General features: G+C 55.2%; 1 protein-coding gene across 7 annotated transcripts; it reads right to left on the bottom strand.

The window, feature by feature from the left end:
• Nucleotides 1-77: 77 nt before the first annotated feature.
• MAPK4 (mitogen-activated protein kinase 4) lies at nucleotides 78-25,785 on the bottom strand. 7 transcript variants are annotated; one of them, XM_080571989.1, is made up of 8 exons: nucleotides 25,736-25,785; nucleotides 25,157-25,344; nucleotides 12,119-13,564; nucleotides 7,170-7,314; nucleotides 5,621-5,782; nucleotides 4,679-4,880; nucleotides 2,739-3,422; nucleotides 78-2,378 (listed from the first exon to the last, which is right to left on the bottom strand). In XM_080571989.1, the coding sequence occupies exons 3-8, from the start codon at nucleotides 12,662-12,664 to the stop codon at nucleotides 2,366-2,368; spliced, it is 1,752 nt and encodes a 583-aa protein (XP_080428115.1). In that variant the 5' UTR covers nucleotides 12,665-13,564; nucleotides 25,157-25,344; nucleotides 25,736-25,785; the 3' UTR covers nucleotides 78-2,365. The 7 variants fall into 7 exon arrangements, with proteins under 7 accessions (XP_080428115.1, XP_080428117.1, XP_080428114.1 ...); XM_080571991.1 differs by lacking the exon at nucleotides 25,736-25,785 and adding an exon at nucleotides 18,071-18,197 and having other exon boundaries at nucleotides 25,157-25,705; XM_080571988.1 differs by lacking the exon at nucleotides 25,736-25,785 and having other exon boundaries at nucleotides 25,157-25,705.
• Between the last annotated feature and the right edge of the window lie 2,176 nt (nucleotides 25,786-27,961).

The following is a 27,961-nucleotide window of genomic DNA, read 5'->3' as shown; positions in this document are numbered from 1 at the left end:
TGCGTTCAGGAGGCTCCCCACCTCCTCTGCGGCGCAGCTCTCACAGCAAGCAAAATAAGGGCACGCCGGCAAGCAGGGAAGGCTCAGGCCTTAAATTTTATTGTCGTAGATGAGAAACAAATCTGGCTTGTGATCGGCTGAGCACGCTCAAGTAACAAATTAACGCCACCCCCCCGTCCTCCCCCCTTCCCGGCACGTGACGCCGACGGTTTGGGACGTTAAATAATGGCTCCTCAGAAGACAATTTTCAAACCTGTTCCTTTCACGGCCGTAATAAATAAGAGTCCCGCGCACTTCTGGTGGAGGCATCCGGCCCGAATGCAACGACCCGCGCGGAACATGGCTTCTCGTTTCGGAGGGCTGACGACGGATGCCCACGGGGACAAAATACTGACGTGGTTTGATCCCTGGGGATTTCACGGGCCGGTGCGTCAGCGAGCGTCTGTTGAACCCGCCGGTAGAGAGTTCTGAGCATCGCTGACCTCGTCCTGTAGGTCTAAACTCCGCCGACCTCTGGTTTGGGGCTGACATCTGTGGCTGCGGCGCTGCGCATCTCCCGCGAGGGGCTGGGTGCTCCCGGCGGGGTCGGCACAGGCGGCTGGCGCGGGCAGGGGCCGCTCCTTCATCCCAGAGCTGCCCCCCCACCAGTGAAAGTGCTGAGCTTTAGTTGAGGTATATAAATCGTGTCACGCACTGCAAACTGAGCCCTCTGCCTCTCCCTCGTTTCCTCTTTCAGGGCAGCAGCCTGAAGCTCCGCGGGGCACCTCCGGAGACCGGAGTCCGGTCGCTTTGCCTCCCGCCCCAGGACTTCCAGCCCATCTCACCCGGGCTACCATTTTGCTGGGGCAGCAGCATTTCCAGACAGCGTAAGGAGAGGGTTTCACGATAAGAACAAGCTTTCTGGCTTTTCAAAGCCTAGCACAAGCTCTCCTACAGCTAAACCTGCCCCTAATTCCCCCCCAAGAACAGAAACCAGGGTTAGTTCAGTAAGCGCTGCTGTTAGTCCTTCCCCCAAGTCTCGCACGAGTTTTCTTCACATCTCAGAACATCTAGTAGTTCGCTTGTTAAAAGGGTAGAAATAATTCGTACGGGGACAATAGTTAAATACGGACCTTGGAGTTACTAGGTACAGTAGTTTCTCTTTTACAAACGAAAGTAGAGCCACCGTGCCGGGAAGCACAGTGCCACGACGGCGGCGCAAATGGAGACTGGCTTCTACAACGCTATTTACAGGTTTTCAACTTTAAAAAACTGCCGAGTTTGGTCAAATATAAGTATAGAACATTTCTTCCATATACAAACTCTTGTTAGCTGATTCATTATTAAGGTGCTCGTAAGTGTGGATGAGGACAGAAGTTCCGGTAGATCAGTTTGTGTTCGCGTCTATTTACAAATCGCGCTTGTTTGCCTGCTGACGCCAGCGTGTTCCAGAGAAGCTGAAAGCAAAGTGCCTTGGAGAAATGTAAATTTTTTTTATACGTGACCTTGGCCAGTCAGGAAACTAACGCCACGGGAACCAAAGTAAGGAGACCTTCCTCCCTCACGGGTAGCACAAAAAGCATCCGACTCACTTGGCTAAGTGACTCTTTAACCCACCTGAGGTTCCTGCTGGTTTTGTGCAGATGTTAGCCAACAAGCACACGTTTCTGTCAGGCAAAGGCATGATGATATTTAGTACAATCGGTGCTCTAGCTGCTTAAAGCGATGCACAAATCCTAAGTATGATTTGCTTCACAGCTGCTTTGTCAGAAGGTAAGTAGTGGAACTCTCATTCCTTTTTTTTGTCTTTTTTTGGCAAAGGTTATGTGCCCTTGCTGAGTCTGTACAGGTGGTGGTGGCAGAGGGAGCATCCCGCTCCCATCGCCACCTCTCTGCTCCTGTCCAGCCCTCGCTGCCAGAACGCGCTGGTCGGCTGGGCAGCTGCCTGAGACAGGACTCACAGCACCAGGTTGTTGCGTGAAATACATCGGATGGGGTCTCCGAAAGAGTTCAGAACCACCCGGTACAACGTAAAGGAAAAACGTACGCGTGGAGAAACCAAACGAGGAGAATGTGCTCAGAAAAAAAAAATTATCTTCCAATCGGGAAAAGAAAAAAAAAAAACAAAACAAAACCCAAGCGGTCAAATTCTTTCACCATCGACATTCTTGAGGAGTTATTTTCTGCCTGCTGGCCAAACTCTGCCTCTAGCTGCACCCTCACAGCCTCTCCGCCGACCGACCGCGGCTACTCCCTGGCATCGCGGCTCTCTCCGCACCGATTGTACTCACGCGGGGGGCCTCGGAGGAGCTCATAGTTTGGCATGTTTGGAACCCGTCAAACCAGGAGAGGATGTGACCGTAAGAAAATGCTGATTTTGTCCCCGTCATTTTAAGATGCTATGGAAAAAGAAAGGAGAAGAAGTTGATTTGACCTCTGTTTGCAAACTTAGCACGTACCGTCATCTCTCCGCCGTACATTTAAGTTTCAAACAGGTCCCAGAGATTGCAAGGCAAGCTTGTTAAGGCAGTGGAAGAAACTCGAGATTCCGTTCACACCTCTTGATTCCCTTAAATGCATTTCTAAGGCATCAAAAGGGCCACGTGGTTTGTGCTTGCCTTTTCAGAAAAAGGCATTCAGAACAGCGTAAAAAAGGGATGCTCAACGACAGACAGAAGCCGCTCAGCCCGGGGCGTCGGCCACGCTATCAGAGCGGAACGGGGAGGTACAGCGGGGTTTTCCAGGCCGGGGTACCTCACCATCGCTCCTTCTGGTACACCTCGGTTTGTACAATCTCGCTGGGGTGCTCGGATATGCAGGCCCCGTTGATGTCATTGAGCTTGTTGTCTGGAAGATCCTCGGGTTTTGTGCAAAGTTTCAGCGCCCTGGAGATGAAGACGTCCAAGTTAAACTCGGGGTCTGTTTCGGTGTTCACCTCCTTGGTTTCCTGGCGGAGGTGGTGAGGAGGAGATGGCAGGCTCCGCTCCTGAATCTCCGGAAGAGTACTGGGACACTCGAGACCCACCTGCGTGCTCTTCACCCACTGAGCAATCTCCAGAAAGAGGTTGGATGGTTCTTCTTCCAGAGACAGCTCGGTTTCGGGTGCTATGGTTGCTCTTTTCCAGTGGGATAAATCTAAAATCAGCTTGGGCTCCGAGTAGTGGTGGGGCTTATTGTCTCTCCACAGCAACTTGTCCAAGTAAGAAGGTGACCCCACTTTGTAATCACAGGATTTCCCGCAGTCGGCGTCAAATACGCGGTCCATCGAGGAGTGAGATAGCTCCAAGAACCTCTCCGAGCTGCTCTGTGAATATTTCCGCGGATCGACTTGCGCTTCCTCAGCGATGGATTCCGACCCCGCCCGCGGGTCCCGCTGAACCTCATCCATGTCGTGGTATTTATCGTGCCTCCAGTCCAAATCAGAGGAGAGGCTGACGTGATACCTGGGAAAGACACGCTGCTGTTAGACAGGTCTTACTAATATCAGAGACCTTCTTGTGTGCTAAAAAAGGGTGGCTGAGCAATTTATCGGGAGTCTGAGCCTTGCCCTGCCTGCGTGGACAGGACCGGAAGCGGGAATATTCTGAGAACCAAGCTGTCCCTTCGTTCAGCTGCTCATCATCCCTCCATTCTGTTCCTAAAACGCTCAGCTCGCGCTGCAGAACGTCCCCAGCTGGGTGGGAGGACGAAGCCCAGGTCACAGCTTGCTGTGTCACACCGGGAAAGCCAAAAGCAAGGAGGCACGCGGGTGACAAGGTGACCTTGAGCAACTGTTCTGCTGCTCCGGTGCCTCTGGCTGGCAGGCATCAGGGCGATGTGCGGACACACTGAAGACATGCTGAGGAAAGCTGCCAGGCTTCCTTTTTTTATTTAATTATTTATTTAATCCGCCCCAGCTGCTACCCCGATACTTGTTCACGCAGGAAAAGAGACTAACAGGAAGGAATGCGAGGGATTTCTTTAGATTATTTCTTCAGTGCTGGTGAAATACAGTGGGTTAACAAGGCCCGGAGATTTAATTGCTATGCAGAGAGCAGCAGCTCATCCTGCTCAGCTGGAAGGAGCTCTACGGGAAGGTGAACATCGATAATTCTTGGCTACCTGCTTTGCGCTAGCTGCACCGGTACCGGGAAGGGCCTTTTAACTGGGGTATTCATCTAGGACAGGACAAGTCTGCCCTAACCTTCACGTACAGCTTTCAGTAAACCATTTAAAGCACAATACAAATATGTCTTAACAGACCCCATCTATGTGGACTCTAGGGCTTATGCACCTGGAAAAGCGATAAATAGAGTTCCAAATCTTGTCCCCGAAAGGTCCGAGAATTACATGATTTTATAGTGGGTATTATAGGGACAGAGGATAGAGGGAAGAACCCCAGTGTCATTTAAACAGGTGCAACTCAAATGATAACGGTATATGCTGATAATAAAACCGAGAGCAGAAAAATTCTCAGTAACTTGAAGATGCAGATTCAGCATCTCCTCCCTACGGACATCAATGACTCTTGTTGACTTCAGCTAGGTGCCAGCTTGAGTTAGAATTACAATATGGCATAAAAAAAGGCAAAACAAGTACCCTATGTGGGTCCAGGGCACATATTACCGAACCAAATCAATGCTCAGAGACTCGCCAGTCAAGTTTTGCCTAAAAAATCCCAGTGAATATCCGGTCTCTAGACCGGCCCCAGGCACTGTACCTGTCCCAGTTAGACATCTGGCTCTGGTTGGCTTCCATCAGTAAGATATCATCAATCTCATCCTCAATCCGGAACGGATGCTGAGACACCGGTTCGTCCTCAGGGCAGGAATAGGGGCTCATGTAAGGATGCTGCAGCCCCATCTCGGCCGTTAATCGATCCATGGGGTTAAATGTCAGTATTTTCTCCAGGAAATCGATAGCTGCAAGTCACACAGAGAAACAAACTCACTCATCCCTCAAAAGCACCGCTAGCTTTCTTTCCAGGAACGGCTTCGTGAATTCCCCACACCAAATCCGCTCGAAGGAAGGCAGGAATTAAAGGTCAAGTCCTGTCAGAAGTCTAACACGGGCACATTTGTCCTGCCTGCTTCAGGGTTATGCGACTAAGTCCTTGGCATGACAAACTCTATTAAATTATTTTGCATATTAGTATTTCGGAAATTTTGAGTGTCTAAAATGATTTCGAAAAGACCGTGGAGAGCAAAGTCTCTACTATGATGAAAGCAGAAATTCAGTGCAACAAAAGCGACTAGAATTAAACCTAAATACATAATTTGTTGGGATTTTTTTTTTGACGGTTCCTTTTATGTAGGCTACGTGAAAAAGATCAAATCCTGCCATTGAAGATGTCTTTCCAATTCGTTTAGGTCTTGGTGCATGGAAGAGTCCCCTAAAGTCCAGTTAAGGTAACTACAAATGAGTTTTTTTTGCACTGTACCTTCAGAAATGTCCCTATGAAGATCGTAATCGGAGGAACTGGAATGTTTCTCTGTGCCAAAGACGCTTTAGGAGCAAAATCACTCAGCACAAAGGAAGGGCCATACCTATTGCCTCCGTGCATTAGTGTTAACCAATATCCAGTTGTCTCCCACCGAATTATTTCGTCGCTTAGATTAAGCCCGAGGAGGAGGCGCTGCCAAAGCGGCGCGCGCCACGGTACCTTCGCTGTCCACCTCAGGGAGCAGCTTGCGCAGCGGCTTCCTCACTTCCCAGGTGCTGTTGATGAAGCTGGGCATCACCTTGAGCAGCTCCTCTTTGTCCTCCTCGTGGATGACGGGGATCGTCTCCAGAATCAGCTGCATCTGCTCCAGCTCGTGACCGCCTGAGTGGGCAGAGAAAGGCAGGGAGCTGAGACGCACGCGCGGCCCGGCCGGCCTCAGCTTACCTGGACAGCTCCAGCGAGCTCCCAAAATCCCGGAGAAAAAGAGGCAGAGAGTTTTTTGGCTGTGATGACTGCACCTACACGAGTTTTTGGCAGACTTATTGACATCTGGGGTTTCAACCCTTTTCCTTGAGGGCGTATTTACCCACATATTCCTAAGCCCCAGCGCAGGGCTGGCTCCCATAAGAGAGGAACGACGCATCCCGGGGAGCGTCGCAGAGCCAACCGCCTAATTAATGAACGCTAATCCTATTCTTCAGCGCACTATTGAATTTGACCGAGAGCTCTGCCGATGATTTCCAGCTTCTTACGTGTACCGAGGAGCTGCCTGGCATAAATACCGAGTCGTGCTATCGACTTTCTGTCTGCTAGAAATGCCCGTTATAAATATTCTGTCGTTAGAGCCAGGACTAGCCATTAAGAGCCAGGACTAGCCATTAAGAGCCAGGACTAGCCATTAAGAGCCAGGGCTAGCCATTCTCTCCCCAAATCAGAGCTTCCCATGGGTCTACGAGGGGTTCCAAACACACCCCATGGGCAACGAAAGGTCCAAACGTCACGGTCGGGGAAAGGGTCTCCATCTATCACGGCTTTGTCACTCCACCAAGGTCCAGTTCAATGCATTTCCAGCTACTGTCACCTCAACTCTGCCAGGATGTGGCAACGAACCTGTCCCCAAGCCAACGTGGACTTTAGCGGGGCTGGTCATTACCACACCCCGTATCGTCATTAAGCAACGAGAGGACTTTCCGTTTTCTCCTTCCTCCACTGGCAACGCTTTCAGATGAGCAGCAGCAAAGCACTGGAGGGAGCTGTAATTTAAGTTGTGTGGCTGACTCACGCACAATTAACAGTTTCTCCAGCATAAAAATCATTACTGGTGCTTTCTGACTTTGTGTGAGCTACCAGCTTCGCTTTTCGAGTGGCTGCTTCATTCCTGAACGAGTGATCCCGCACCCAGCTTGGCACCGGGCTCAGCACCACGGCTTTGCTCCCTACAGCAGCGTTTTTGGAGCTCTGTCAAATAAAGATTTGCTCATTAACGGGACGTTAATGGGATGAGCCCAGGTGGCAGCAAAGGCACAGCGTTCTAGGGTACATCCTTATCTCCGCAGCCTGGGAACTGCTCACGGCAAATACAATTAACCGTGGATATTTCATATTACAGGTGGGTTTGAGACTAATTCATTTTTGCTTTTTACCACAGATTTCACAACGATTGCCGGCAAGGACGGAAGAATTCACTCTGCCCCGCTCTAAAGCCTTTGAATTGGGTAACGAGCAAGGAGAAAGGGAGAAAAAAATAAATGAATCAATGGGAACCTACCAGCGAAGAGCATCCTTCCCGTCAGCATCTCCGCCAGGATGCAGCCGGCCGCCCACATGTCGATGGCTTTGGTGTAGTTGTTTGGCGAGAGGAGCAGGCGAGGGGAGCGGTACCACTTGGTTACCAAGCCTTCCGAAAGGTAACCCTGGAAGAGCAGAGACAGGGACACCAGTGAAAGCGACATGTAGGCATCCCTGTTCAATAATTCGAGGTATTTTTGAGGTTTGGCAATTTCTGAGCGCTTAACCCGACTGGAACTCTGCTGCGGCACGCGAAGGAAGCCTTTGTCAGCTCAGCGCACGTAAGCCCAGTGCCTGCATTTCCAAAACGTCACCTCGAAATGAGGCCTTCTTCAAAGGAGGTGATGTTTTATCTAAGTGAAGGAAGAAAGCTAGGAACACCCCAACAGGCTGGGTGCGAAAACACGACCGCTGGAAGACTGAGGCGCTGAGCGCACAGCGCCCGAACCCAGCCAGCTTGCAGCAAACTGCCAGAAACGGGTGATTTCACCCCAGATCTGTGCCGGAGGTGTTGCTTATCGACACGAACAAATGCCAAACGCTGCATCGAGTCCTCAACGGGGCTTTGGGATGGATGCAGGGAATTGCACGGGCGCGCCGAAGCAGCCCTGGCCGCCTCCTCCCCTTTGCTTATTAGGAAAATTTGTGTACGAACACTCACCGTCACCTTCCAAGCATGAGCGAAGCTGCAGCTCGACTTAACGCCGAAGCTGCTAAACGGCTGATGTTTCCTAATTAATAGTGGCAGAGCAAATCCTCGTTATCTGTGGCACAAGCGGCTGTGCCCCACGGACCCCCAGAGCTGTTGGGGACAGCAGATTTTGGACTGTGTTGACGTTTGCTTTGGGATCCCAGGACGGGTTTTAAAGGCGATGCCCTTGGCAGCACCGTACGGCCAACCGCTGACCGCTTGGACCGCAGCCCTCTGGATCCCGAAGGCAGCCCCGAGCTTTAATTCAAGCGCCAAGCGCTCGGCGTCTCCGGCTGAAACCGAGGGGAGGCATTTAATCCTGTGCTGCTGGCAGAGAGCACAGTCCCTTAGATTAAATCCCGTTCTCTACCTTAAAGATCGCCTCTTGTAACCTAATCGCATCTTCCCCGTTCCGTAATTTACTCCAGCCTTGCGCGCGCTCACTCTCCAATCAATTACAAACTTCATTTGGAAGACGATTTCGTACTTGCTCCGTGTTTGGCAGGTGGGAGCTGGGAAGGCGACGGGTCCCCGCTGCAGCATCCCTGCAGCCGAAGTGCTCCGGGGGCGAGCAATGCCGTAGGGATAAAGGAACATAAAAGAATAAACGAACCAAGTCAGCCGGGAGGCACGTGCCACTGGACAGTCTGGAAAAATACCCAGGCAAGGATTTGTACCCAGACACCGTGCGCTCCTGCAGCTCAGGAAAACGTTTATAAAAGACGAGATCCATCCACAACACTGGAAAATGAGGAGAGGCATCACTGAGGCTCCGAACGCATGCTGAGGTCGAACGTCAAATGTAATTTCGTCAGGGTAACGTTGGGATATTTCTACATATCTCTACGTTCAATATACTACTTAAAAATGTGGATTGAAACACACTAGAATAATCAGCGTAAAAAGAAGCGACCACGTTGAATTGCACTTAAATGCCGTGAAACCACTGGAGAGTGCCAAAACGCAACGGGAGCGAGAAAAGGGTTCCTACCAAAAATATAGTCAAAAACTCCACCCCAATCGATACGGTCTAAACTATTTTCAGCGTAAATGCAAGAGCGGTTTGCTACCACGGAGGATAAGGGATTTGTAACGCCTCGGTTCCCCCCCCAGCGCAGATTTTTGTTCGAATCAAAAGGGTTTGCTTTAAAAGGGAACATTTTAATTTTTGTCTTCTTAAGATGAGTCGTAATTGAGACTGATTAGCCAAGAATTTACGCTGCCGGCTCGTTTAATGCCGTTACGTTCTTGCTAATGCTGCTGAATCGGAACCGGCACAAAGACCCCAAGGCGTTATCAGATCAGACTGCTGCTTTTCAGCTCCTGCAGTTATTCACAACAATGGGGACACGGGTATTTGCTGGAAAATCCCAAGAAAATAAACTTCGGGGATGGTGGTTTGGGGCAGTTAGGCTTTCTGTTCTCCATAGCCTCGTGATACGAACACACCAAACCGAGCCGCCAGGGGAGTGTGGCGTCACCAAGCGATGTGAGGGCTCAGGGGGAGCGTGCGCCATGCAAAACGCATGGGAGATACACTGCAAACACCCCCTGCGTTGCAACGAGCCAAACCTTTTCTTCCCCAGGCGTCTGTTACGGATTGCAGAAAAGTCCAAGGCTTGCTCCCATGCTATTTTTTTGTAATCTTCAAGTATCGTTTTCCTGCTTCCGTTCCTAAGGCTTGTGTAAGAACCGCTCAGGCAACCTAAAAAAGGGATAAACCCGCTGTGGGTAGGATTGGCATCAAGTTCTACCAAATATCACAGCAGGGAAACCGAAAAGCAAAGAAAAATTAATGCAGGAGAGACCAAGGGCTTGCCTCTTCTGGAGAAACACCGAGATTCAGGATCTGGCTCAGAGCCTGCAAGCCATGCAGCCCCTCAGCACCTCTCCTGAGCATCCAAGCGTGCTGCACACCAAAATCCAGCTTTTCTGCACTCAAAAAGCTGCGACAGTGAGTACCCGGTGCCCCCAAACTGGGAACTGGGCAGCACCCAGTGCCAGCTCGTAGGTCCTTCCCTCGAGGACGTGATTTCTGCCTCTGACTGCTGGCGGAGCTGGAATGGTTCCCGGCTGCAGTGCCAAAGGGGGGGGCTCAAAATAGAAACAAATAAGGGCTGTCAGAATAATCCTGATGCAACAGCAGGCTGGTTCCTCTTCAGAGCATTTTATTCTTTTAAATTTATCTTTAAAAGGCAGTTAGGAGAGCTCTAGCAGGGGCTGGAAAACGAGCCTGGTTTGCAGGAGCAGCGTTCCTGGCAGAGCACGAAGCGTAATAAAAATGTCACTGTGCCTGGCTCTGAAAATGTGACATGCATTCTCATCCTTTTTGGGTCACAGAACGCGTTTGTCTGACGAACCTGGGCTAGGCTGTGCTTCAGCAGAGGAAAGGGGATCTTCCTGCGGAGATCTCCTCGTGGTGATCCGTCCGCCGGGGGGGCTTCAGCGTTTCGCCGGGTGAGCTGGGAGCTGTGGCAGCGCACCCGTCAGCGAGCCCCAAACAAAGGGAGGACTTCTGAGGTTTAAAGACATTCTGGAAATCACGAGATCTTGCCCCAGAAAGGGTGCTGCACCCTCCCTCCTGTGGGATTTGTGCAAATGGAAGCTGTAAGTAAAGTTGCAAGTAGGCAAGGAGGAGGAGAGGGTCCTGCGCCACCCCAGGCACTGCACCCAAGGCAAGCCCAGGGCCGATTCTCTCCTCTGAAATATCCATCGCTTTTAGAGTCAGTCTAGACATTTATTGGCATTTATCCCAATTTCTAAAGCCTATTTTGCTTTCTCCCCGTTCTCCCGTTCTTCCTGCCCCATCATTCCTGCAGGCGAGGCTGCTCTGGGCTGGAGCTGCTCCGTGCCACTACTCCCAGCGCACCTTCCAGAGCTGGAGAGCTCTCCCCGTCCTACCCAATTATCCTAATTAATCGGCCGTCACGTAAACAAGACACGGTGCCAGGGAAGGACCATTATTTAGGTGGCTCTTTAAGCTGTTTCGAACCCTGCTCACAATCTGCTGGGGTTATTTTTTGCCATTTTAACACTTAGCAGGATGGTTGCCAGGGTTTGGGATTGGAGTCAGAAGAGCTCTAACCTTTCAGACAAGCGGCAGCACCCAACCTGCAATTTGTCTTGTTAGCAGACCTCAGACGTCAGCCCATGCATATTCCAGATACAACGGGTCATACGGAAAAAAAAATAATCCATGCTCTTCAAGTGAGATGACGCTTCCTTGCCAGAAAGGCAAAATATTACGCTGGAGTTGTACACGGCCAGCAGAGGCTTGGATCTACTGGATCTGTCCAGCAGTTACTTACCCAGGGAGCTGGGAGGGGGTTTTAATTTGCTTTTGGGCACCTCTGTGCTAGCACCACCAAAATTCAGGGCACGAGGACCTCTGTCCTGGCCAACGCCACCTGGCAGCAGAAGGATGGAGGCTCAGTAGCTTCATGCAGAGATGCCCTGGGCTCGTCCCTCTTGCTTACGCCTTCTGCAAGAGGCCAGCACGCCAAACACAAACAGATCAAGGAGCTCATAAATATGAGCCCGTGCACCATCTAGGGCTCCTCTCACCTGCCCTGCCCGATGAAATCCCCGAGACGCGGGGCACCATCTGCCCCACGCACATCCCTCCCGTCCGGGCAGGTAGGAAGGAGCTGAGCAGGCGATCAGGAGCAGGACAATCCCGAATCGCACGCAGGAGCGGAGTTGTTGGCTCATTTGCTAAAAAAACGTTGGCTGGTCCCGCTCAATTCCTGCTCTTTGGCACTCGCTGCTCGAATTCAAGTGTACGTTGACGGCGGTTGGCGAGCATCTCCTCGCTGGTTTGTTGCTGTTAGGAGATGGACAGGCCTTGAAATCCGGCCAACGCATGAGAAGCACTTTAAATAAATGATAAGAAAACCATTTTTTACACGGACTCATCTTGAGTTGACCTCGGGAAAAGAAAAACGTGCCGCTAGGCACCAAAACCACGCACTTGGAGCCGCTCGGAAGGCAGCTCTGTACTGTACCCCAAGTTCTCCAGCCCTGCAAGTGAGAAACCAGGGGCACTCGGCGCAGACGTGAGGATGAACACCAACACAACGCCTGCTAATGAGACACGTGCCCTTTCGTGCGCTTCTCTTGCGGGGATAAACGGCAGCTCACGTTTTATAAAAGAAGCAGCGGAAGGAACGCAAGCAGCAGGACATCAAACCGGAAACTCACCGGAACGGAAAGGAGCGCGGCGATTTCTCAACACCTACCTTATGGCAGTAATGCTGATCCACAATCCTGGCGAGCCCGAAATCGCCGATCTTCAACACCAGGTCCTCCGTGCTGATGAAAATATTGGCCGGCTTGAGGTCTCGGTGGAGCACGTTGGCCGAGTGGATGTACTTGAGCCCCCGGAGCAGCTGGTACATGAAGAGCTTGGCGTGCTCCTCGGCGAGCTTCCCCTGCTCCAGCAGGCGAGCCAGGTCCGTCTCCATGTACTCCTGGACGATGTACACCACGTTGAACTTGAAGAAGTCCCCGCGCAGGTTGGTCCCCTTCGGCCCCAGCACCTCGTACACCTTGACGATGTTGTCGTGCTCCAGCCTGCGGATGATCTTGACCTCCCGGAAGGCGTGCTTCATGCTCCGCGCGTCGCTGATGGTGATCTTCTTCACCGCCACTTTGCGGCAGCTCTTGCTGTCGAGGGCCGACAGCACCAGCCCGTTGGCCCCGAAGCCCAAGGGACGGAAGTTAACGAAGCGGCAGCCCAGGTCGTAGCCGTACACGCTGGCGATGCAGTCGCACTTCTCGGCCATCGCGGGCTCCGTCCTCTTTTGGCTTTTTCCTCTCGGTCACTCGGAAAAACGGGAGAGTCGAAGGACTCCCAGGTTACGGACACGTTTTGGAAGAAAGCGCGCCATCATGACTCGCAGATGCTTGGGGGGGGCTCTCGCGGCGAGCCCATGACTTCACGACGACGTGCAAACGCAGCAGGAAAAGATGTGAGCGCGCACACACACACACACAAAACGTTTCGGAGCGGGTGAAAAATCCAGGCGCGGAGGAGACCGCACGGACGTTTCAAACGCCGCGAAGATACCTCTACCAGAACACAGAAGGGTTATTTTTCTTGTTAATACGAGAGCAGCAGTGCTACATTTTTCACCCTCTTTCCTCTTTTCCTTCACCAAAGCCTCGTTGGCCGTGCCGAAGCGTGGGGCTGGTGGAGCAGGCAGGCGCGCTGCCCGACGTCCCCGGTGCTTCAGTCCCGGGGCAGGCGCCCAGCCACACAGCCGGCGCCGATGTCCCCGCAGCGGGGCAGAGCCCAGCGCAGCCCCATGGCCCCTCCGCTGCCCTGCAGCCTTCCTCCTGCCCACGGGTCTGGAGAGCGCTTCTCCGCCCAGCGAAGTGCATCCAGGCGCTGGCTGTGCTCCTCGGCGGTCAGCAAAGCGTTGCCGCTCCTCGACCGCTACGTGCGGACCCCATTTTCCCCCGCGGCAGGTACAGATCTTGACGGAAGCAAATGGTTTTCGGCCCGAAACTCACTCTTTATCAGCTGCGCTCGGTGCCGTACGTTTCCACGTTTGCATTTCCAGCACCTTCTCCTCGTGCGTCTTTTGTCGTCCCACCTTTAGGGCCAGCAAGGACGTGAACCGGCGGAGTCGTCCCCTGCGCTGGGCAGCCCGCCTGTCCCGCAGCAGCTCTCAGCCCTGCTCCTGCAAGAAAAGAAGAGTTTGATTCGCTCGATAACACTGCCGAACCCGTCCTTCCCGCGCAAACGCCTTCCTCCTGAAGGTCAAGCACGAGCTTGTGACCTTTAGGAAATTCATTAGTGACGCCCTCCACACGTACGCATCCCTCCCGGCATTTTTCAGACGGTTAATTTTTCCTTTTCGGTTTGAAATGCGCGGAGAACTGCTAGCACTCGGCTCTTCCCTTCCCCTGGTTTCTCTATTTTCGTGCCTGAAAATTTTACAAAGCAGTTCGCAGCCGGCGAAGGTTCGACGGCGGGCTGCTGGCTGCAGCTGCCCGTTCAGCACGAACCTGCTTACCCAACCCACGGGAGAAGCACGTCAGCAGCACGCGGGTGCTACGAGCCCGTCCTGCTAAGCAGCCCGGAGCGGAGCGCCTCGGGTTTCTTCAGCCGGAATGAACGCAAATTTTGGCTTACGAACAATTTCCTGCCTTGGCGAGGGCTGGCTGCGCTGATGGGCAGCCCGGGCAGGACGGCGGGCGTGCAAAACGCTGCTAAAACATTAAAAAAAAAAAGGATTTTGCAGCTGGGACGTCGGCGTCGGAGCTCAATTTGAAGTTTTGCACAGCCAGCTCTCCCGTGCAGCTGGGCTAATCGCTTCGGAGAATTGCTAGCCCTGCCCCAAAGAGCCTTAAAAACGCTTCCCCTGCAAAAATGCTAATGGTACGGCGTGTTCCCGGAGAGGAGGAGAGGCGTGCTCATTAAGATGGGCGACCCGTGTTGTCCCCAGCTCGGTGTGCCCGGCTCCGCGGGGCCACCTGGGGACAGTGCCGGGGTCCCTCTGCTCCTGCCATAAACACGGGGCCGGGAAGATCTGCTGGGAAAATAAACGTTGGCTTCGTTTCTCACCGCATCTTTTATAAGGACGCGCTCGGCACCAAGACGCTGCGCCTCCCCGAGCCACCAAGAGCGCATTCGCAAGCCTGGCGAAGGGTGGGAGGGGGGGGTTCGAAACAAGGGGAAAAGGAGGGATCCCAGCCTTCGTGGGTTTTTAGGGATATGGAACCGAAGCAGCGCCCTTATGCCACGTGCTGGCACCTGCTACAGCCTTCAGTCGTGTTATTACCCTGGGAAGGATTTTCTAGATTTTCATTGCCAATTTTTCAGCTCATAAAAGCTTCCAGCCCTCCCCATCTCCTTGCCAGCTCGTGTGAGTTTTAACCCCCTTTCCCCTCTGGGGCCATGCCACGGGGCTGCCACGAATCCCCCAGCCCCAGCCCCTCGTCCTGCCGCACCGAGGGTGGCAGCTCCGCAAAGCGAGGAGCTGGCACCCGGTCCGAGCGCCGGCCCCAGCTAAAAAAAATAAATGAAGGGAGTGGATTTAGTCCCCGCCGTGTTCTTCATGGCAGATTAAAGCCTCTTTGTTCGAGCCCTTAATCAGCAGAGCCGCTCCATTAACCCACCGGCGGGTTCACGGCCTGCCCGCTCCCCGTGCGGGCTCCCCGAGCACCGGCTCGCGCTGCCCTCCCGCTCCCTTGCCCTCCGGCAGAAATCACCGAGAGTAACGACAGGGAAAATATTGAACGTTGAGCTTCGCTTGCCTTCGCGGCCACCGATCGTTAAACGCGGGCTTGGCGGAGGAAGGGGAGCGCAACCCTCCGGGTGGAGCGGCTGAAGGGGGGGTGGAGAAGAGAGCGGTTAAAACAAAGACACCTGGGGCACGCGGCTCCGAGAAGAGGCAGCGCGGGGATACCCTCTGAAAGCGTCTGCCAGGAGTTACCCGGCGGCTTGGCAAACACCGCTCGGAAGGAAAAAATAATTGCAGCCTCTCTTCAAGCCAGCAATTACCCGCCGCCGGCTCTCGGGTGCAGCTAAATCGGCCCCCGCTGTCACCAAGAGGGCAACGCCGCGCCACCGAGGTGCCTTGGGCGGTAAAATCCGAGGGGGAAAAAGTCACCCCTGCGTCGTGACGTCCTCCGGCAGCAACCGAGGAGACGGAGAGCAAAGATTTCTGAGCGCTAAAGGGAGATCTGGTGCACGCGGGGTTGGCCTCTGCGCCCCGTCCCAGCCACGCCGCTCTGGGAAGTTTGTTGTGCCCGGCGTGGAAGGAAACCAAGTTTTGCCTTGTCAGCTTAATTATTAATAATTAGCGAAGCGCTGGAAGCGCTGAAAGGGAAAATGCACTGCGTAAGACCAGGAGGGAGGAAAGCGCCCTGTTCTGGCTGACGAGCGCACACAGTAGCTGCACTTTTGTACCGGGAACATCTTATCGGGGGCATGGAAAACACCAAAAAAACGTGTCCCGTACCCACAGACACGTGCAGACAGCGGGGGCACGGCAGAAGCAGCTGAAACCGCAGCGGGGGAATAAACATCTGCCCGTATTTCCAACCAAGAAATGGATTTGGGGGGAGGGCTGCAGCTAAAACAAGAGTTTCAGGCGAGCCCCATCACCAGCAAGCCCGCTTTTCCCCCCGCTCGGGATCAGAGCGAGACGAAACCCTGCGTAAAACCACGACAAAACAAATGCAGCTGATTTATTTACACCGCCGGAGCCACCCCAACCTTTTGGCTCGGGCGCCTGGCGGAGGATTTGCTGGGGGGGGGGGCTGGAAAACTGCAAAACAGAGGGGTGATGGTTTTAGGGTTGGGTTGAGGGCTAACTTTATCCCCATCCACGCTGCCACCTCCCACCTACCTCTCTAGCAGGGGGAATTCGTTAAAGCTCAAGTGCTGTAATGAGAGGGCTGTTATTAACGGAGCACCACGGGTGCTAATTAAAGGAGGATAACAGCCAGCTCTCGCCTGAAAAACCTTGTAACGTAGAGGGCCGCAGCCTGCGGGTTTTTACATCTCGACAGCGATGGGAGCAGGGATTAAACACCGCGCTGCAAAGCAGGACGGGTCCGGCAGGGGCTGGAGAGCCGTGCAGCCCCTGCTGCGCTCGGCTTCTTGGTTTGCCTCTCGGGTACCTCTGCAGGAGCGCAGCGTGAGTCGGTTTTTTCGCTCCCCCTCGTCGCCCCGGCATCCCTCCCTCTCTTAAACCAAAGCTTTTCAGCCGTCCTTTCCCCCTTCTTTGTCTCCTGCAGCTCCAGGGCCTGGGTCTCTGCTTGGAGATCTCTCGCGCCTCCCAGGAACGCGAGGTTTCCAGGTGCCCAGGGAGAAGAAAGCACATTGGGGAGACCTCATCTAGGGGATGGGATCTCCCCAGGAAACCAGCAGGCAGCACCAATCCCGTCCCCCGAACCTTGTGATGAACACGGCTGACAACAGGGACTGAAAAATAAGATGCTGGGCTCTCCACCGGAGATATCTTGTCCCCGTGCCCCAGAAGATGTCCCCAGCTCGTGCCCAGAGACGCCGGCCAGCACTTGGGCCGGACAAAAACGGCTGCAGAAGCGGAGGACTTTTGTCGTGAGCTCCTCTGTGGTTACCACCAGCAGGGTCCTTCCTTGCCCTGTGCGGGATCAGCCTCTTACGCCAGAGCTGCTTACAGCACCAAGTCAGAGACCACTGCACTCGAACGGACGAGTGCTCTCCGCGTTTGTGAGCCTGGGTTTTGTCCTTCCGGCTCTGCTAGAGCCACTGAAGCAGCAGGTACCTAAGGTGACGCGGAGCAAACTGCTTTCCCTTTGGGATCCAGCACGCCCCGACAACCCAAGAGCCGTGTAACCTGCTCAAGAGTCGACCATACCCTTATTTTCAGCCCCGAAATAATATTTTTTAGATGCTTTTACTGCCGGGATGCGAATGGAAACCCGCTGGGCCCTGTGAGAAGGGAGGAGACGAGCAGAGCCATGACCAGAAGGCACCCAGTAACCCCGCACCTCTCTGCCGCAGGATCCGTCCCCCAAAAGGAGGTGAAATCTCAGTGTGCCTGTGGGAAAAGCTCGAGGGAGAAGGCAGAACTGAAGGGAAAAAGCCCAAAGGTGAGCCCAAAGTCCTGGCTCAAACGACAAGGACACACACGCAGTTTTTACAGGCACTCCGCCTTAACAGAAGAAAGCCCCGCGGCGGCGCCCAGAGCTGCCAAGCCGCCTATGCCACCCGAGCCTCCCGGAGAGGACCTTGCGTTTTTATGGCACTCGTGGCCAGGCCGAATCGCGCTCCTGGAAATCAGACGACGACAGAGCACGGTGCAGAACTTGCTGACGCTCGCGCAGACTTTAAACGGGGCACAAAAGGCACTCGGCTGACACCCGGGCGCTGGTAAATCAGCCGTGGCTGGGGCCTCGAGTGGCTGAACACAGACAAGAGGTGAGGGAAGGCTTTCCCAGCGGGTCCGAGCACACAAAACCGCCCCGGGCGCTGCGCTTTCCAGCCGGGGAATAGCTGGTAATGCCTCGAACAAACACTGGCTTAGCACGGCTGAGGCACCCTCCCCATCAGCCTGCAGCAAACGTGCGTCCCATGCAGCGCCGTGTGGGAAAAACCCAACTCCATCCCTCCTAAAGCATCGGTCCTGGCAGCTTTCCTGCACCAAATACCCCCAGGAGATGGACAGACGGACAAATGTCATAGCCAGTACCTTTCGCTGCACCTGTAGCCTCCGCCCCGCTCCGTCCTCAGCTCTGCTGGCCGCCGTTTTTGCGTCACGCTGCCTTATAACGGCTGACGCCGCATCGATTTCAGGGCAGCGGGATTATTTCCGTTACCTAAAGAAAACAATTACCGGAGCCGATGACTCAGAAGTCTCGAGAAGCCATAAATCGGAGCAGAAACACGATACCTAAGCGGGCCAGGTCACTTTGCCCTTTCGGTTGGCATCTGTGGGCTCCTAAGGGAGAGAGGAGAGAAACCGCGCTCCGCGGGCACCCACGCTGCGTCCACGAGCCCTTCGCTCGCCGCGATGCCACAGGTCGGGACTTTGCCTGCGTTATCACCGGCGGGGCCAAACCAAGATAAGCAAAAGCGGGAAGGGTATAAAAAAAATAAAGAAAACAAGGTAGGAATAGCCCCAAAGGTTTTTCATTACAGCCCAGGAGCCCGCAGCAGGAATTTGCCCCGGAGGAGGCAGGCACGCACGTGCACCGGGTAGGAAAACTACCCGGGGCAGAGCACTGTGCCCCAGAAACCACCCCGCTGATCCTCGTTCCTCTCCTGTACACGCGCACCAGCGGTTTGGGGACCCTCGCCTGCAGCTGTACCCTGCAATCTCATCATTTCGGGAGACCGCGGTATGTTTTCGTGGGGTGCTGGCAGCTGGCGGAGCTGAAAGCCAGCGGCAGCGGAAGAAATGTGCCGGCACCGTCAAAAACGACGCTGGATATCTAGAGAATTATAAGAAAAAAAAAAATAATAATGTTGTAAGTCCTGGTCCTAAAATAGCCCGGGGGAAAACAGAACACACTCCCAGCGACTTCTCGCCATCCACATAACACACGGGGAATAAAAGGCTTGGCCGGGCCGCTGCTAAAGCTTGCTCTGGGTATAATCACCTACTGCTATAATGAGATTAGGTGGATTAGCTTTATTTTAAGGGAACGTCAATGAACCGGGCAGAATCTAAGCAGGAATAAGTCCAGAAAGCCATCAAACCAGACGGTTATTTTTAGAAAGTGTTCCTCCCCCGAAATAACCTGGGTGGAGAGAGATGGCAGGCAGCGAGAGGTGCGCTAACACAAGCAGCAGTAGAATGAATGGATGCTGGAGACAAAAAAGCTGGCCGGATTCGGCCCTGGTTTCTCTCGGCCGTGTTGCAGAAGGAACCGATTCAGCTGCAGCCTGAGCATGCATTCCTTCAGCGCCGTGGTTTCGTCCCCTTTTTTTTTTTGTCCCTGGAGCTCATTCCCGCAGAACACCCGGCGACTCCGAGTACGCCAGGCACCGCGCTGCCAAAACTCCTTTGCTCTTTTTTCCAGGACGGATTCAGGTTTTCGCCTCGGGGGGCTGACACCCGGACATTTTGCTCAGCACGTGAAACCCACTTAGGGCTTTTAAGAACCCGCGCAGCCCAGCAGTAGGATGGCCCCTACCCCGATAAAAGGGCCAGAAAGAACCCGTTAAAAAGCCCCTCTAATTGCATCGCCAACGGTTTGCACAAACTCCAGCTAACGCTCGAGGCCAAAATGAATTAAGCCTCAAATAGCAAGCTCTCCGCCGTTCCTCCCGCTTTCACCCTTAATTTTTAACGGGGCTGCGGCGAAGAAGGGAAACGAGATCTGCAATGCTGCTGGAGAAAGTCACCGGCAATAACTTCCTCCGCCTCCGTCCTGTTTCATCGCGAACTCGTTACCACACGCGTTAGGAGAAAGGGGTGCAGGAGAGAGCAGGAGCCCCTTGGCTCAGCTCCGCCGGGTTTGCTCCGCCGCTGGGTCCTGCCGCTTGCACCCTAAGGTGGTTTTTAGGGTGATGGTCTTCGTGCCCAAAGGGGTTTCGGACAGGATGAGAGCCAAATGCTCTACACGGGGCAGCGAGAAAGTGATCAGGGGAAACGCCCGTTGTGCAAAAGGCCTCGTGCCAAGAAAACCTGGCTACCTCGTGTTTTCTAAGGCTCAGGTCTCAAAACTTGCCCCCCTGCCCCCTTTGGTATCCATTACTGGAAAATATTCTTGTATTTCTAGAGCCCTTTTCACTCGCAGACCTGGGATCTGCCGAAAGGCACGGCGTTTGCAGGTGCTCAAAGACGTTGTGAGCGTGATAATCAACGTTTCCTTCAAACTTCTTCCTTTTCTTTTTTTTTTTTTCCCTCCAAATTGCACTCTGCCCATTTGAAGAGCAGACAGCAATTTAGCTTTCAAGCTCAGAGATTTTTCTCCCCCCTCTCCGTGTTTCTAACACAAGGGACTGGGGCATTTCTAATGACTTACGAAGACAAAGACCGCAGAAACCTTTCTTGAATGCAGAATCGCCTTTGTGCTGTACAGACACAGAGGATAATGAGCAGCTTCGAGTGCTGTGATCAAACTCCTTTCTACGAGCCTGACTGGGACCCTGAACAATCTTGCTTGTGCATCACCACCAGCATCAGCACGCTGAGGAAATCACTCCCTGGGGCACCTGGGCTTGGTGAACCCGCTGGGATTTAGCGGAACCCGCAGGAGATGCTGCGGCATGACGCTAACGTGGGGCAAAACCCCGTGCTGAAGAGGCGGGAACAAGAGAAACATGCAGGTGAAACTCCAGCTTGGCATTAAAACTTATCTCGCTCAAGTCCGGAAAAGGCTAAATGCTCATTTCGGGTACTGGGAAGACGCTTTCCGAAGTTGATATAACCTGAAAAAAAAAAAAAAAGGAGGAAGAGGGGAAAAAAAAAAGCAAACCCAGAATTCCCAGCCAGCAGAAATATAATTCTTGGAGAAATTATCTGAAACCCTCTCCGGGTCACATTCAGCGCTTGTAAAAGCCACCCCGCCCAGTCCCAGCATTTCAACCTGCACTACTGACAGCTGCTCCGTAGCCTCAAGGAACGCAAAGAAACTACTTTTTTTCCTTTTCCCCTTTCTCCTTGATCTCATTTTAATTGGAACCAGCCCCAGCTGAATCGGAGCCCGAGAAGCCCCAGCACCTCCCTGCCGTCCTTGAAGTCATCTGAAGCCAGGACCGGTTTCTGCGTTTGCATTCCCAGCCCTGCCTCCTCTCAGCAGGCCGGGCTTTAATTTCCCTTTACCCACTTTCTGGCGGTTCCAAACTTCCCGAATTACGCAGGGTGGGGTGGAAGGAGGTAATGGACCAGGTAAAAGCCGCGCTGCGGCACGACGGCCAGGCTGGTTTGGTGGCGTGCCAAGGATCCTGCGCCCCCCTGCTCCTTCGGGGACAGCGTGGAGCAAGTCACCAGGCCATTCCTCCTCCACGGTGACGTTTCACCTTGCTGCCCAGCAGGATCCGGCCTGATTCTTCCTCTTTTTTCCCCCCGTAACCATCCTGCCCAGCGAATGGCACTCGGGGCTGGGGACACCCAGATGCAGGGGAAGGGGGGAGGGTGCTCCGCAGCCAGAGCTCCGAAACCCGAGCTGGGATCAGGCTTTTTTCTCTCGGTTTACGTAGCTAATTGCTACGGGCCTATCAGTTACCAGGTAATTAACCCAGCTGTAAAAATCAGGTGCAACCCGGAACGCGTTTGTGCAAACAGAGCGGGAGCAGCGGGGACAGATGGACCCTTGGTGGTTAGCGGCGTGGGGGTGGTTTGCTCTCGGCTGAATCCCGAGTGGGCCCGACGCGAAGCTGAGCCACTCCGCCAGGACTGCGGGGACTTGGAAAGGCTCCCGTCCCTTGGCATGAGAGTAGGGCTGTCCTCCTACCCGTCCCAGCAAAAGCTCCGTGCCCCAGAGCGGCTGCGCGCCCAGAAAGATGCCCAAATATCCCTGCCAGTGACCCACGGACGGCACCTGGGCACTCTCCTGTCGCTGCTCTCCAGCTTTTTTGCTCGTCTTTCCTTTTTTCCAGTCTCCTGCTCCTTCCCTCCCCGCCAGGACGCCCCCGAGGACGAGCGCGGCGTCCAGCCCTCGGGCGCTGCGGCCGCGTGGGCTGGCCGGCTTCCTACGGCGATGTGTGATATAGAAATAGCACGATTTAGAAAGCGAGCTGCTCGTCGCAGGCACAACCACGCCGGCTGCTTTTAAAGGCAGGCAGGCTTAGCAACGCTGCCCAGCGCTGCGGGAACGTTGAGCCGATTCCCAGACAGCCTCCGGGCTGGCGAAGTTGAAGGTGAGGTGGCACAAAGAGGTGACCCGGTGCTTAAATGCTCCGAAGTCATTCAAACCACACGAAGTAGGCGATTTTCTTCTGCAGCGGTGGCAAAGACGCTCAGGGACCGTTTGCTGGGTGGTCCCAGGCCGTAAGCACTGAGTTTCGTTCTCGTCTACTTACTCAGCTACGCTCGTCCGATTTCGCCGCTATTCCTCACATACCTAAACCCGGAGAGGCAAACCAAACCACCGCAACGCAAACAACTAATGAATAATCGATAGCAAAGCCCGTGAAGGCACCGATAAATCTCTGGGACGCAAAGCCACCGACACGGCCACGGCGGGCTGTTTTACGGCGCCTCTGGAGCATAATTGCCCGCAGCAGCAGCCCTACGTGACGGGGAGGAAGCCACCGAGCTGCCATTTCTAATGAAAGTCGCCTTCTGTTAGAGCTTCTTCCAATTTCTGGGCTAATCACGGGAGCCACGGGCTCAAACTAACGAGAGCAGCATCTACATGTGCAAGTTTTATAAAGCTGAAGGCAGTTGTCAGCATCCTGGGGAGATCAGGACTTGCCTGAAGCGTCTACCGAAGACCCCAGAAGTCATAAAGACGGAAAAGCAGCAAGAGTTACAGCAGGCAGAAACCATTCTGGCAAAAATGAGATGGGGGAAACGCGCAGAAACCCGACCTTTCTAAAAGCCACGGGAAGGAGGAAAAAAGAAATGGCACTGAAAAGAAACCCACAGGGTTGATGACTGATGAGTACCTCTAAAAGAATCCATTCCCTCTGAATGGCCAACAGAATTAATTAGGAAGGCAGGCACTTTTTAAGCACGCCAGGAATAGGGTATTAGCTAGCTGTTAGATGCCATCAGTAAAACTGGAAGTGATGGCATAAAAAAAAAAAATATTAAAATGCTCGGCAGCGTGTTCAACAGCTATTGCTGCTCTGCGTTTGGGAGGAGGTGGCGCGCCGCCCGTACGGGGACGGGTAGCACAGCTACCGAAGAGGGCGGTGGAAACTCAAAATTAACCTTGTGTGCTGTGCTGTCCCGAAGCAGGAGCTGTCCCAATAGCCTCCCGTACCTCCCGTCCTAAAACGACCGAGCTTCCCGAGCTGCCAAGCGTCTGCTAAAATAAAGCAGTTGAAAATCAGCAGGTGAGGAGCAGGGGAACGTTGCGAGGTCACCGTGCTCGCAGGAAGGACGAAAGGCGACGGCCGGGAGCAGCAGACAACCTCAGGGTCAGTTCCAGCTAGAACAGCGGCTTCAGGTAAATACAAGAGCTGGAGATTAAAATCCAGCGTGATTCAAACCGGCCAGCAGTTTCCCAGAACTGGGTCTATTTAAAAGGCTTATTTTTCCTTTGACAGGCAACAGGGCTGCAGGACACAGGCAGCTGCCTTGATACAGCGTTTTTTTTCCCCCAGAGCACATAACATTGGGATCACAAACCTCGCATCGGGTGTCATTAAGCACACAAATATTAGGTGCGGTGCCACAGCCCCCGTCCTGGTTGTTAGCAGGGAGGGAAGGCAGCGCCCGAGCGTGGTCCTCGGGGACCTTTGTCACTGCTCGGTATCACCTGGGGCTCTTTCTGGGGATTATGTTAAATGTAAACTTGCGACAGAAAACAGAAACTAAAGGATGGTTTGTTGAGAGTCAGAGCCAGATCCAAACCACCTGGTGGAGGTCACAGTCCGACAGACCACTTCTTCATGGGGCAAAGCAATGCCCGAGATCCTCAGAAGGATCGCTGCTCGAGTCAGAAAAGGATTTGGGACGGGCGTGGGGCGTCTCTTCTCATACACCACCGCAGCAGAGGTGGAGCAGGAGGGGGTCCTTCAGGGTGCGACAGGAAAAATGCCCATTAGGAGGAGGAAAGAGACTCCCTGCGCGGCCACAAAAACCTCCCGAGGTGGAGCAGGAGCCTCTCAGCGCGAGGTCAGAGCGGCCAAAGCAATTCGGCCTCCCGAGAAGTAGGTCGAGAGGCGATCCGATCGGCGCACGCGGGGAACGGGGAAGGACTGCTCACCTCTCCGACAAGGGCACGGCAACATCCCACGGCTGGGAGCCGAAAGTTCGACCTTGAAATGAGATAGCATCTCCCCGGAGTGAGAGCAATTAGGCGTCGGGTGCAGGGTAGCAGGGGAAGGCGGGGGGTCACCGTTGCTCAGAGCCACCGGAACCGAATTAACAGGCGGGTTTTAACCCAGCCTTCTGGTGTCTGCAGGAGGACGAGCCGCAAACGTTTCCCTGCGGCTGCAGTTCTGCAACGCCTCCCACCTGGGGGACGCGAAGTTCGGGAAGCGTGATGGATGCCTCGAATAAAAGCCCAAGCAGGGTCACGTTAAAAAAAGGAAAGGTCGGGGCAAAAACGCCTAGAAACCAAGGTTTGGCAAGCGGTGTGCAAAATTCAGCTCGCTTCAGTTCAGACACCTAAAACACGAATACCAGAGTCCGAACCGGCACCCCTGAGCAGCATCCCCCTGCCCTACGATGGGGACCACCTGGGGGTGAAATTAATCCCGTCCTGGAGGTACCTGGTCCTTCCACACGGTGGAGAACAACTCGGACCAGACACGTTCGGATGCTTAACCGCGGACAAATGAATCACGTCCACCAACACACCTCTGACTGGAAGCGAACTGCCTCACGCCGCCTGGAAAACCCCGGGGCTCATTTTGGATTGTAACACCAATTCCGGCCGTTTTGCATCGCCCAGTCTCCCAGGAGGCAGAAAAAGGGTCGCACACTACTCCAGCACCCGGGTGCGGTTCTTCCTTTCTACGTTTTACGTTTAAAGAGGAGGTAGCTAGAGGATACCCGCGTGAAGCAGCCAACCTTGAACCTGGAGAGCTCACGGGTGGCCAGGACGCTGCTGGTTCAGGGTCCTCCTTTCCAAGCAGGGGTCACCCGGGTGGGATTTCAGCCCCCACCCCGGTCGGGGCTGAGCCCTCGCGGCCCAGAGCTGCCGCCACCTACCTGGGCAGGGTCGGAGGCTCCTGGTGGCGGTTCCTCCAAGCCCAGGAGCGACCACGCGTGGATCACCGCATCCCTTTACCCTTTCCTCTTCTGCGCGGAGGGCGAGGTGAGGATGCAGGCGGCGACCCCGCTCCTGCGATGTCCTCCACGGGGCTCCCGTCACCTCCGACCTGGCGGACGCCCAAAGCCTCCCGAAAGAAAGCGGAAAGCTCGCTGGTGACCCAAACCTCGCTCGTGTCCTCCGTCCCCGGGGGGGGGGCCTCGCCTCGGGGCAGCAGCGGGCAGGGGGGTGCCCCAAGCGAGGCCGAGGGGCCAGAGATGGATGGCACCGGGAGGCTCCGGCCGAGGGGAGGAGGAGGAGGAGGAGGAGGATGAAGAAGGAGGAGGAGGAGGAGGAGGAGGATGAAGGAGGAGGAGGAGGAGGAGGCTGCGCTCGGGGCTCCCACCGGAGCCTCCCCCTGCCCGCCTCGGCGGCTCCACGGCGCCACGGCCCCCGCAGCCAGCGGGCAGGGGCAGCACCGGCGACCCCCCCCCCCCCCCCCGTCTCCCCCGGCAGCCCCGGGCTCGCTGCTCCCTTACCGGCTCGGCTCGGCTCGGCTCGGCACCGGCACCGGCCGCCCGCCCCCGCCGCTGACGTCACCCCCGGCCTCAGCCGCCGCGCGGGGGCCACCTGCCGGGGAGGGGCCTCACGGGCAGCCGGGGCCACCCCCCGGTGCCGGCCGGCAGTGTCAGCACGCAGCGACACCCCCCCAGTGACACCCCCTGTGACAGTCCCAGTGACACCCCCAGTGACACCCCCAGTGACACACTCCGGTGCCAACCATCAGTGTCACCACACAGCGACACCCCCCCAGTGACACCCCCAGTGACACCCCACCAGTGACACCCCCTGTGACACCCGTCAGTGTCACCACAAAGCGACACACCCCCAGCGACACCCCCAGTGACACCCCCTGTGATACCCCCGTGACACCCCAGTGACACCCCAGTGACACCCCAGTGACACCCCCAGTGACACCCCCAGTGACACCCCCAGTGACACCCACAGTGACACCCCCCGGTGCCACCCGTCAGTGTCACCATGCAGCGACACCCCCCCAATGACACCCCCAGTGACACCCCCTGTGATACCCCCAGTGACACCCCCAGTGACACCCCCTGTGACACCCCCAGTGCCACCCGTCACTGTCACCACACAGCGACACCCCCCCAGTGACACCCCCTGTGATAGCCCCAGTGACACCCTCCGGTGCCAACCATCAGTGTCACCACACAGCAACACCCCCCCAGTGATACCCCCTGTGATACCCCAGTGATACCCCAGTGATACCTCCTGTGATACCACCAGTGACACCCCCAGTGACACCCCCCAGTGCCACCCGTCAGTGTCACCACGCAGCGACACCCCCCCAATGACACCCCCAGTGACACCCCCTGTGATACCCCCTGTGATACCCCCAGTGACACCCATCACTGTCACCACACAGCGACACCCCCCTAGTGACACCCCCAGTGACACCCCCGGTGCCACCCGTCAGTGTCACCACACAGCGACACCCCCACAGTGACACCCCCAGTGATACCCCCTGTGACACCCCAGTGACACCCCCCTGTGATACCCCGTGTGATACCCCAGTGATACCCCCTGTGATACCACCAGTGACACCCCCAGTGACACCCCCCGGTGCCACCCGTCACTGTCACCACACAGCGACACCCCCCCAGTGACACCCCCAGTGATACCCCCTGTGATACCCCCAGTGACACCCCCTGTGACACCCCCAGTGACACCCCCTGTGCCACCCCCAGTGATACCCCCAGTGACACCCCCCGGTGCCACCCGTCAGTGTCACCACGCAGCGACACCCCCCCAGCGACACCCCCCGCCACAGGGGCGCTGCCAGGGACGGGGCAGCCACGGTTCCTCAGAGCAGCCGCCCTCAGAATTCCCTCCCAGTGTCTCCGTCTGCCCTCTCCCAGTTTAAAGTCCTTGCCCTGTCGCTGCCCCCCCTGACAAAATGTCCCTCCCCAGCTTTCCTGCAGCCCCCGTGAGGTACGGCATGGCCGCCTCCGCTCGGCCGAAAATCGCCAAATGGCCGAGGTGGGAAGGGGCCTCTGGAGATCCCCCAGTCCAACCCCTTGCTGATCACCCACAGCATGTTACACGGGATGGCGCCCAGGCACATTTTGAGTATCTCCAGAGAAGGAGACCCCACAACCTCCCTGGGCAGCCTGTCCCAACGCTCTGTCACCTCGCCGTAAAGAAATGCCCCCTCATACTGAGCCAGAACCTCGTGGGCTTCAGTTTCTGCCCGTTGCCTCTTGTCCTGTCGCTGGGTACGACTGAAAAGAGACTGGCTCCATCATCTCGACACACTCCCCTCAGATATTTACACACATTAATGAGGCCTCCCCTCAATCTTCTCTTTTCCAGGCTAAACAGGCCCAGCTCTCTCAGCCTGTCCTCGTACGACAGGCGCTCCGGTCCCCCCATCGTCTTCATACCCATCCCCTGGACTCGCTCCCCTGGACGTGGGATTTGGGGCAATGCGGGCTCGGGCAGACCGGCCTTACCGCGAGGCTGCGGCCCAGCAAGCGGCCTTAACGGAAAAATTTACCACACGCTCTGTTTACAGTGTGAAGGAATAATTAAAGGATGCTGCTCCAAGGGTCTAAGCGGAGGAAGCGTGACCGTTCGATAGGTATTGATCTCCTTCGGACAAGCGTGCCGCTTTGGTGGAGCTGGAGGAGCGGAGCCTCGCTGGGCTTCTGCAGGGAAAGCGGTGGGCGAGGAGAAATAAAAGA

This window comes from Anser brachyrhynchus (genome assembly GCF_964034855.1).
Source record: "Anser brachyrhynchus genome assembly, chromosome: W".
NCBI lineage: Eukaryota > Metazoa > Chordata > Aves > Anseriformes > Anatidae > Anser > Anser brachyrhynchus.
Note: the sequence above shows the minus strand (reverse complement) of the source record. Positions and strands in the feature narration are given on the sequence as shown.